The sequence below is a fragment of the Azolla caroliniana genome, unplaced genomic scaffold, assembly GCF_043228905.1.
Source record: "Azolla caroliniana isolate FFs.n. ecotype wild unplaced genomic scaffold, voAzoCaro1.0.p SCAF_15, whole genome shotgun sequence".
Taxonomy (NCBI): domain Eukaryota; kingdom Viridiplantae; phylum Streptophyta; class Polypodiopsida; order Salviniales; family Salviniaceae; genus Azolla; species Azolla caroliniana.
In genome coordinates, this window is record NW_028230450.1 from 19,705,591 (window position 1) to 19,715,926 (window position 10,336).

The 10,336-nt window shown below is 37.8% G+C and overlaps 2 protein-coding genes across 2 annotated transcripts; one reads left to right on the forward strand and one right to left on the reverse strand.

The window, feature by feature from the left end:
- Nucleotides 1-406: 406 nt before the first annotated feature.
- LOC147855010 (pentatricopeptide repeat-containing protein At3g16610-like) lies at nt 407-5,087 on the forward strand. The gene has a single exon (XM_087331652.1). The coding sequence runs from the start codon at nt 915-917 to the stop codon at nt 4,122-4,124; it is 3,210 nt and encodes a 1,069-aa protein (XP_087187778.1). The 5' UTR covers nt 407-914; the 3' UTR covers nt 4,125-5,087.
- A 359-nt stretch (nt 5,088-5,446) lies between these two features.
- On the reverse strand, nt 5,447-9,821 carry IBR5 (indole-3-butyric acid response 5). The gene is made up of 5 exons (XM_087331637.1): nt 9,334-9,821; nt 8,302-8,401; nt 7,992-8,049; nt 7,788-7,894; nt 5,447-6,104 (listed from the first exon to the last, which is right to left on the reverse strand). The coding sequence occupies exons 1-5, from the start codon at nt 9,652-9,654 to the stop codon at nt 5,794-5,796; spliced, it is 897 nt and encodes a 298-aa protein (XP_087187763.1). The 5' UTR covers nt 9,655-9,821; the 3' UTR covers nt 5,447-5,793.
- Nucleotides 9,822-10,336: the final 515 nt, after the last annotated feature.

The window sequence follows — 10,336 nt, forward strand, 5'->3', positions numbered from 1 at the left end:
ACTAAACGTATCTTATTGTAAGTTCAATTAGTAAATGGAACATAACTTATGTTTAATTAATCGAGAGACTAAACATATCTTATTGTAAGTTCAATTAGTAATTTGGAACATATCTTATGTTTAATTAATCGAGAGATTAAACATTATCTTATTGTAAGTTCAATTAGGAAAATGGAACATATCTTATGTTTAATTAATCGAGAGACTAAACATGATCTTATTGTAAGTTTGCGAATGAATGAAAAAAAAATGGAAATCAATGGAACTGAAAAACGATAAAAGAGTTTTTGGAAAAAAAAGAAACAAAAGAAGAAAAACGATAAAAGAGAACACTTGGCTCGCCAAGAACGCAAAAAACAGAAAGCAAAAAAGCAGAAAAGCAGAAAAGCAGAAAAGCAGAAAAGCAGAAAAGCAGAAAAGCAGCCCTCACACTGATTTCAAGCTATGCCGGAGAAGCAAGAGTTACAGCCCTCACCAAGAAGAGACAGAGACAGAGACAGAGACAGAGAGAGAACCATAGCTCTTCTCGTGTGAATCGAGATAAGAGCTCTACATGACTATGTCTTGGAAGGGTTTTATGGAGATTAGAGCTATGGGTTTCTCTCCCTGTATCGAGATTATAGCTCTACGAGAGGGAGAGAACCATAGCTCTTCTCGTGTGGAACGACGAAATAAGAGGTTTGCATGACCATGTCTTGCAAAGGTGCAATGGAGATTAGGGCTATGGTTTTCTCTCCCTGTATCGAGATTAGAGCTCTACGTGATCATGCCTTGCAACCTTCTATGGCCACCGCCATAACGAGCTGGTTTTTCAGCTTCGTGATCAACCCATGTGCACTGCAGATTTTATATACACTTGTAGACAAAACACACCCCTGAGCTTTGCCTCTTTCCATGTAGAAAAGGATGAATGAATGATGATTCCTCTCCTTCACAAGAAATCATCAAGAGCTGTTACCAATGCAACATTTATAAAAAATGATGTAGCAAGTGATTCTCTTTCCATTTCCATTGCAAATTGCATGATTCAACAGGGTATACCATTATGTAGAGACCATATATATAGTCTTTTACAGTCATGTTTGGGTGTCAAAGATAAAATTTCTAGCATTAGGATGATTCACACACATATTTTGTATAGTGGCCTTGATTCGTTTACAGTTTTCAACGATCACCTCATTCGGATCTATGCATCATGTAAGTGCCTCAAAGAAGCTGAGGTAGTGTTCAAGAATGTAGAGAAACCTAGTTCTCACACATGGAATGCTATCATCTCCGCACATGCTTCATCTGGTGAACATGAGAGAGCTTTTGAATTCTATGAACAAATGCAACAAGTTGAATTTGCTGCGAATAAGTACATATTTCAATGTATTTTGAATGCATGTTTGGATGTTGAATCCTTGCAAAAGGGTTTGCTTATACATGACCACATTATTAGAGCTAGTCTGGAGTCAGATATAGCTGTCAGAAGTGGCATTGTAGCATTGTATGTGAGACGTGGAATATTAGATGAAGCAACAAAGGTTTTTGAGAGTTTGCCGAACCGTGATGTAGTGTTGTGGGGAATAATAATAACAGGGTATTATGAGAATAAACAAGATCTCATTGCTCTTAAACTTTTTCACCAAATGGAAAAGGAGGGTATAAAGGCTGATGTCATCATCTTTCTCGGCATTTTAAAAGCATGTGGTAGAGTAGAATATTTAGAGCAAGGGAGACTTATGCACTGCCGGATCATTTTATATGGACTCGAGTCAGATATTTCGCTTGGTAGGACTCTTATTGATATGTATGCCAAATGTGAGGGCTTATTAGAAGCACAAAATGTCTTTGACAAATTGGATGACAAAGGTATAGTTTCTTGGAACTCATTGATAGCATCATATCTACCACGTGGATATGCAGCCATTGAAGTTTTTGAAAGCATGCAAGAACAGGGCATTCAGGCTGATAAGATCACATATCTATATGTCTTGAAAGCATGTGGGAATTCAAAAGCCTTTCGACATGGCATATGTCTACACAACCAGGTTGTCCGGGATGGGATGGAATCAGACATAGAGATTGGAAGCATACTTATTAGCATGCATGCCAAATGTGGAAGATTACATGAAGCCAGGAATGTGTTCAACAAGATGCTGAATAGAGATATCGTTGCCTGGAGTGCAATGATTGGCAGCTATGTTGATAATGAGGAAGCCAATCTTGCAATTGAATTATTTGATCAAATGATGAATAAGGGCATAACTCCCATCAAAGTGACATTGATTTATGTTTTAAAAGCTTGCGGTGACACAAGGGACGTAGAAAAAGGCAGGTTGATACACAACCATGCTATTCAGAATGGTCTGATACTGTATAATAACATTGTAAGTGCTGTTGTAGATATGTATGCCAGATGTTCAGAACTTTCTGAGGCAAAGAAAGTATTTGATTCTTTATCGTGTCAAGACATAGTAGCATGGGACATAATTATTTCAGCTCATGCCCAGAATGGGCATGGTGAATTTGCTCTAGTGTTGTTCGAGAAGATGCAAAGACAGGGTTTGAATGCAGATAAGTCCATGTTTTTATGCATTTTAAAAGTATGTGGCACTTCAAGAGCCATAATACAAGGTAGGCTGATGCATGATCAACTAATGAAGAGTAAATATCCATGTGATGTAAGCATCAGTAATGCACTTATTGGCATGTATGCAGAATGTGGTATGCTGGAAGAAGCTTGCAATGTCTTCAATGCCTTACCAGATCAAGATGCCTCATCTTGGGGTGCATTGATTGCAGGATGTGCTGAAAATGGTTATGAGATTCTTGCACTGAAGCTGTTCTTCAAAATGCATGAACGGGATTTGATCCCAGAGAAGGCCACAGTTGTGTGTGTTCTGAGTGCTTGCAGCTGTGCAAAATCAATAAGGCAAGCTAGATTGATGCATAATTATATGATTTTAAATCAACTTGATAAGGATGTTGTAATCGGAAACTCGTTAATTGATATGTATTGCAAGTGTGAAAGCATAAGTGAGGCACAGAGTGTTTTCAACCAAATGCTAGATCGTGATGGCAACTCATGGAATTTAATGATTTCAGGTCACAGTCAGCATGGGCAAGGCCTTGCTGCACTCAAGATTTTTGAGAAAATGCAGAATCAGGATGAACATTTGAACACAGTTGTGTTCTCATGCACCTTGAAAGCATGTAGCATAGACCGATTATCAATTCAGGGCAGAATCCTGCATCATCGGATCATAGCCAATAGAATGGAAACTGATTTGGTAGTGGCTAACACTCTTATCGACATGTACTCAAAATGTGGGTATCTCTGTGATGCAAGAAAAGTGTTTGATAATTTGAAATGTAGAGATGAGTTCTCATGGGGTGCTATTATAATGTGCCATGCCCTTCATGATGATAATTATGAGGTATTGAAACTTTACATGAGAATGGAAGTAGATGGTGTAAAAGCAGATGTTGTGACATCATCCTGTACATTAAAAGCATGTGGTGGCATTGGAGCTCTTAAGCATGGAAGGCTGCTTCATGACCATGTGATTAGGTCAGGAATCGATGTGGATGTGGTGATTAGTACTGCATTGATCGATATGTATGCAAGATGTGGCAGCTCAATGGAGGCACACCGAGCATTTGAGAAAGCACATATCCGAAATGAAGTGTCATGGACAGCTTTGATCTCAGCATTTGTTCAGGATGGGAACTTTGAGCTTGTAAGAAAGTGTCTTAAACATATGCTACAAGATGGCTTTATGCCAGATGGTCAAACATTCACCAGTATTCTTGCGGCATATAGCAATTCAGGTCGAATGGATGCGAGCTATCAGTGCCTGGAATCTATGAATGACGTTCATGAAATTTCACCTACCATTGAACATATGAATTGCATCATTGACACTCTTGCTAGAGTTGGACACTTGCATGAAGCTGAGGAGCTTCTGCAAACCATGCCAATGCCACCTGATTCCACTGGGTGGGTATCTTTGCTAACAGCTTGCCAAACTTATGGAAATATGGGGGTTGGGTGGCAATGCTTGAATGAAGTGGTTAAGATGGACCTTTGTGGCACTGGTAGTTACATGACGATAGCAAATATTTGTGCTGTTTCTTGAAACTGGGTGAAAGGGTGAGGTGGGTGATGGGATACATGAATTTACTGCAGCGGAGCATCAGGTTTGTGAAAGGATAGCAATGTAGACAATGTAGTGACCATGTCGAAATTGTGAAAGAATGCTTGAGCTGAAATTTGATGTATGCACATGAATTGAGCAAAATGATGTAATAATGCTACAAATTCAAGTATCAGATAAACAATTGTTAATGATAATTCAGGATTCAAGCAGAGCTTGAGATACACATCACAAGTGCTCGATTTTTCTTCCCATGTCATCGTAAGGAGGAATAGCAGGAGCTGTTGGCCAGCAAATCAATGCAGTACATCAATTTTGAGGGGAATGACTTTGGTGAATAATTTTGGTGTACTAGAATCTCTCTTCAGTCTTGTAAAGCATGCAAGTTTCAAGTTTTCTTAATCAGCAGATACTTGTTCTTGTGTATGTTCAACCAGGGAACATCACTCTTCGTCACATGATCAATCTTGGCATGCCACTTTATGTTGGTAACCCTTCATACCTATGTATAGGATCCTCGATGCATGTTACTGGAATAAGAATCTTAATTCTAAAACCCAACGAGGCAATTTCAATTGGTGCAAGACATATATCACTAGTGTTAATTATGTTATCCACAAATTCTGTGGGTTGTATCATGAAGAGACCTATTGAAAGGTCATGATGTAAGAAATATGTTCATACCAAAAAGATGAGCTAACAGAACATAAAATAGACAAATATATGAAATCTGACCAAACATGGCAAGTGGGGTTGCATGCAATTTATACTGTAGCTTAACATTAGAATGAATGAATCCATGTGGAAGTCATAGTAAAACTAAAAGCACTAGTCTTTTGATTGGAGGCGACAAAAAAAGCATAAGAGTGTCTTTAGCATGCTTTGATACTGAATCTAAGAACAATATATGTTTCAAAAACTTAACCAATCACATCAATCTTTGACAAACAAGATCAGGACATAATAATATCCTGCTGTCAATTTTGGGAATGATGACATAAAAAAGGACCAGGGGTTTGGACTAGGGTGATCCATTCCCTATTTGCATAGTAAAAATAGACATAATAAATAATAGGCTATTTGTGCATTTAAATTGTGAATCAGCATCAACCACCTTCATATGTAGCAATGCTGAGACTGCCACTTGAACCAAAATTTAGTATCAGAACAGCTATCATGAAGAAATAGCGCCTTCTAAAGCAGCATAATTGAAGAACTATCTATATAAAATGGCATTGACGACAATATATGGCATAAACCTAAAGAAAGGCGCAGAGAGAAAAGAAAATCACTTAAATCATTACTATCTCAAAGATGGTTTTTTATTTCAACCAAAAGTTTAACAAGAGCCTCAACAGTTATGCCATTATTCACATTTTTTGCCAAAGCAATGCAATATCCACTTTGTTTGAGCTTTAGCGATGGTATCATGATATGGTATATGTTCGCAAAAGGTATGAGCAAATATACCAAAATCACTTGAACAAAAGTATCGCCCAAAACTTACATATCTATGTGACAGATTAAAATACACCCTTGAGAATTCAATATAAGCAGTGTTTTTACTAGATAGCTGTCTGCTCACATATATGCAACATGCAATCTATGTGCATTTTTAAGCTTCAACAGCATATACAAACTTTTTAGGTTATTATGAACTATCCATTGTGCTATCCATGGCTGTAATATTGCCAGATCCAACCTCTTGCTCTTGTCTTGATGCTCCGAAAACAAAATCGCTCAGAGGCATCACAGAAACACTACTGGAACCAAATGATAGGAGGTTTCCTGAAGATGGAGAGAAAGCTGATGTGTTAGAAAATGCAAGGGGGTTTACAGTTGGTGCCGTTGCTGGAAATCCAAATCTAAATCCTACACCAGTTTCAGTTGGAAACATGGTTGAGAGCAGCCCATCAGATCCGAAGACCTCTGCCTCATACGCTTGTAGTTGTTGACCTACAGCTGTGTCACATATAAAAGTTCTGAGAACGTGTGTGAAAAAAGTCTAACAAATCAGACATTTCGTGCAAAGCACACTTCATATACATTACAGATCGAAAGTTTGAGCAACCATCTGTCAAATTAATGAGCAGTCAATAAAAACCATGAAAAATTAAGAGTGCAATTATATATATCATTTGAAGTAACGCTTGATGCAGCCACACTTTCTATAACAGTTAAGTTGGTTTTAAGAACTTCCCCCACTGAATTTCTTTTGCTTGACTTGGAAGTCTATACACCAGATAATAAATATTCTTCCTTTGTGAAGGACACACAAAATTCAGAAGAACTTCTAAAACACTCTTCCTTCAGGAAATCTCCAAATCATCACACACTTGGATGATATGCTCATCAATCAGGAGTACAGATGTATGCCTTGACCATTTTACAGAGTGTTTTGAGTTACTCCTAAAATTTGAAAGCAGATCTTTGAATAAACAGGTTGCTTATTTATAGTCAAACCAAAGGATCACAAAAGATGTGACCATCAAAGAAAAAGAGTTCAGTTTATTCTCGAAAGTCAAGCTACAATAGCAGAGTTACCAAAATAGGAAATCTACACATGATTTTACCAAGGTAGCAAAGGATAACAGTTTTGTGTGGAAGAGAGTATGGACTGCATAGATGACACTACATTGAGAAGAAAAGAGCTAAGTGCAATATGGATTACAATGAGTATTGACTGTATAGAATGACACTATATTGAAGAGTAAAGAGCTAAGGGCAATATGGATTATAATGAGTATGGACTGCATAGAATAACAATATTGGGAAGCGAAGAGCTAAGTGCAATATGGATTATAATGAATAACAGTACATTGAGAATAAAAGAGCTAACTGCAGGATTAAGATCGACCTGCAATTACTTTACAAAAGGGCAATCAGAATGTCGGAAATATTGCTAATTTCTCGAAATGCTAGAATTTAAGGTTAAGCGATTTCCAGATACATTAACTCAGGGAGAATTCAACAACAACCAGAGAAGATTTATATTTCAGAATTGAATGGAAGACTGAGGAAGCTGGAACTAGAATGATAGATTTTGGTGAATGCATCTGTAAAGAAGCTTTAGGGAAGCATGTACAATTGTCAATAGTTGATCAGAGGACTGATGACAGACAGGATTTGTGAGTTTTTTGTTACAAATCTTTCCAATTAAGCTACTGCAGGTCAGTCATATGCACAATTTCTCCACCAGAGAACTGAATTTCTCTTTCGTCAATCTTACTAGCAGATCCATAGAATAACTTAAGGTTGCATACAGGGAAAGCTTATCTCTGATCATTTTCTACGTATGTTTATTGGTTCATCTCCAACCTGGACTCGCTCCCCTATCATTTTCTTGGCTGTTTCTTTCCACACAAATATTGTTGCATGAAATGATGGAACATAGGCATTCCATCTACCCTAAACATTATCAAAGATAGGTACTCCTTTCTTTGAGTGCAAGGTATACATGCCAAAACCAGACATCAGACTGATCTTGTTGTGAGATATGTCAGTAGACAATGATCCAATCAAAACTAGAAATAAATTACTACAAATGAAGAATGTAAATTGCAAAACATCTCAAGATTCGGCTCAAAATAATACAACTCTTCAAGAAGACCCATCAGACACAACTTCAAGAAAATGAGAGTGAACCTGAGGACAGGTTGACACAGGGTCTTCTATCTTTCACCCATTGGTAGCTTTGGGAAAGCCTCCACCCTTTGTATCTCATTAAATATGCAATAACAACTGCGGGTGACCTATTAAACAAACAACAATAATGTGATATAATCAGCCAAGTATTCTTAACACTTCGCAAACATCACCACAAAAACTTTTATTATCTTAGTTGAGCACCTGTTTTGCCCAGACATACAATGGACCAAAATGCGTGCATTCTCTAATCTGCTTTGTTCTGCATTAAAAAATTGAAGGAATCCTTTAACTGTAATTTCAGAGAGTTACAGTGTTTCAATCCTTTCTAAGAGAGCAGAGTTTGGGTTTTACATCACATTCGTAAGAAACTCAATTGTAGAAAATACACTACATGTGACATAATACTACCACAATAATAAAATTTACATGTGCTAGTATTCTTAGGTCAAAACTCATCTTTGCAGATAAGATTAAAGGTAATATCCTGGGCTCAATATGTTAGTATGCATACCAATAAACTCAACACATTCATCAAACGGCAGCATCTGGTCTCCCTTTATGGTTTTATAAGTGAATGAATTCTTGTAAAGGTTTTGGCATGTTGGCACCATCTGCAGGAGAAAGAATACATTAGATTTGATGTAAGTATACAAAGAGTAAAAGAGTAATAAAATATTGTGAAAATATGTCTTCACTTATTGAGCATGTATTGAAAAGTAAATTTATGTACTTTAACCCTCATATCACTTCTCTCAAAATGAATTTGATAAAAAGTATGATTCGTCTCAATGTCAAATTAAAATTCCAATTGTTCAATTCAGTCTCGAGACATGCAGTCAACATTGAGCATAGAATAATACTGATGTAATCATTAGTTTCATTGGCTTAAGAAGGGTTCCTAATGTTGTAGACTCGTGCATATTATTGATAAAATCATTGCAGGCATTGATCCAAGACAAGAAAACAATGCCAATTGATCATCACGTAATCATTACTACTACTGAATGAAGACAAACACGCAAGCAATGCGAACAGATCAACAGATGTAATTGTTAATATCATCGATTTAAATGGCAACTACTTATTGTATATGTGGCTATTAATATCACTAATCCAGATGCATGCAGATCATCATTGCATGCAATTGATCCAAAATTGAAATACAAATATATCATCATCACACGCAAAATATTAATATCATCCATCCAGATGCAAGCAGACCAACATCCCATGTAATAATGAATACCATTGCTCCAAATGTAACCATCCAATGTAATCAGTACAATGATTGAAACAGATCATCATCATAATATGCAAATATCACAATTATCAATCCACATTGCATTAGATTATCATCACATGTAATCACTACTACCATGGATCAAAATGCAAAAGATCATCATCAATGCGATCATTACAATCATTGGCCATCACAAACAATCAAATAACGCACAAGGAAAATAATGTGACTACTGCTACCAACAGATCTGAAACCAAAATGAACGAAAGGATTAAAAGGAGAGAGGAAAATGACAGGACTTACATTGAGGATGCGAGAGATACCCTGAGCCTTGAGGAGCTCTGCACGGGATGCATTATCATAGCTGCCAAGATAGAGGAATAAAGGCAGAATCTCTGAGGAGAAAGCACTTGGTGTATGATGATAAGTGGATGACGATGGTGATGTGGATGATGCTAGCGAAATTGACGAAGACGACGATCCATTACCGCTACCATTAAGAGGGTTTCTCTCTCCCGCCTCTTGGAGGCGGTGACCGCAGATTCCACAAACTTCTCCTTCCTCGTATTTGTGATAGTGCCCACAAATGAAACATGGGTTTTCTCTCTCACGCTTCCGAACCATGGCTTTCTCCTCCTCTTCCTCTTCCTCCTCCTCTGTTTCTTCTTCTACTCTGTTTCTGTCTGTTCCTGTAAAGGTCGATCTTCTTCTCCTCCTCCTCTGTTTCTGAGTCTCTGTATCCTCTGATTATCTTTCTTCTTCTAGGTTTCTGTTTGCTCCCCCTCCTCCTCTGTTCTGTGTTCTTCTTCTTCTTCTTCTTTGATTCTTCTGCCCTGTTTGTTCTGCGTTGTCTTCTTCCGTGTGTTTGTTTAGTTAGAGCCTCTTGTTTTTTTTACACCTAAACAAATTTCCTTCCTTCACAAGAAAGAACACAAATTACAAAGAGATTTTGATTGATTCAATCCTCAACCATTTCCTCTAAGTCTTGACTCACCCTTGACTCTGGTCAAGTCTTTCCTTTGCCTTCCCTTATGTATGTGCACTCTCTTGGTCAAGGTTCACCGGACCATCGTGACCTTTGACCGTCCCTGAGGGCTTTTCATCCATGGCCATGCCGAAGACCCACAAACCAAATGAATCCTCAACCATTTCCTTTCAGACTCTCACTCTTGACTCGGGTCAAGTCTTTCCTTTGCCTTTTCCTATGTATGGGCACTCTCTTGGTCAAGGTTCACCGGACCATCGTGACCTTTGACCGTCCCCGAGGGCTTTTCATCCATGGCCATGCCGAAGACCCACAAACCAA

Excerpts from the sequence above, each read along its gene's own strand:
- LOC147855010 (XM_087331652.1), top strand. The coding sequence starts at position 915 with ATGATGATTCCTCTCCTTCACAAGAAATCATCAAGAGCTGTTACCAAT.
- IBR5 (XM_087331637.1), bottom strand. The coding sequence starts at position 9,654 with ATGGTTCGGAAGCGTGAGAGAGAAAACCCATGTTTCATTTGTGGGCAC. Across the intron at positions 8,402-9,333 it reads GTATCTCTCGCATCCTCAAT|ATGGTGCCAACATGCCAAAA; the intron begins GTAAGTCCTGTC and ends TTTCTCCTGCAG. Across the intron at positions 6,105-7,787 it reads CTGTGTCAACCTGTCCTCAG|CTGTAGGTCAACAACTACAA; the intron begins GTTCACTCTCAT and ends TATGTGACACAG.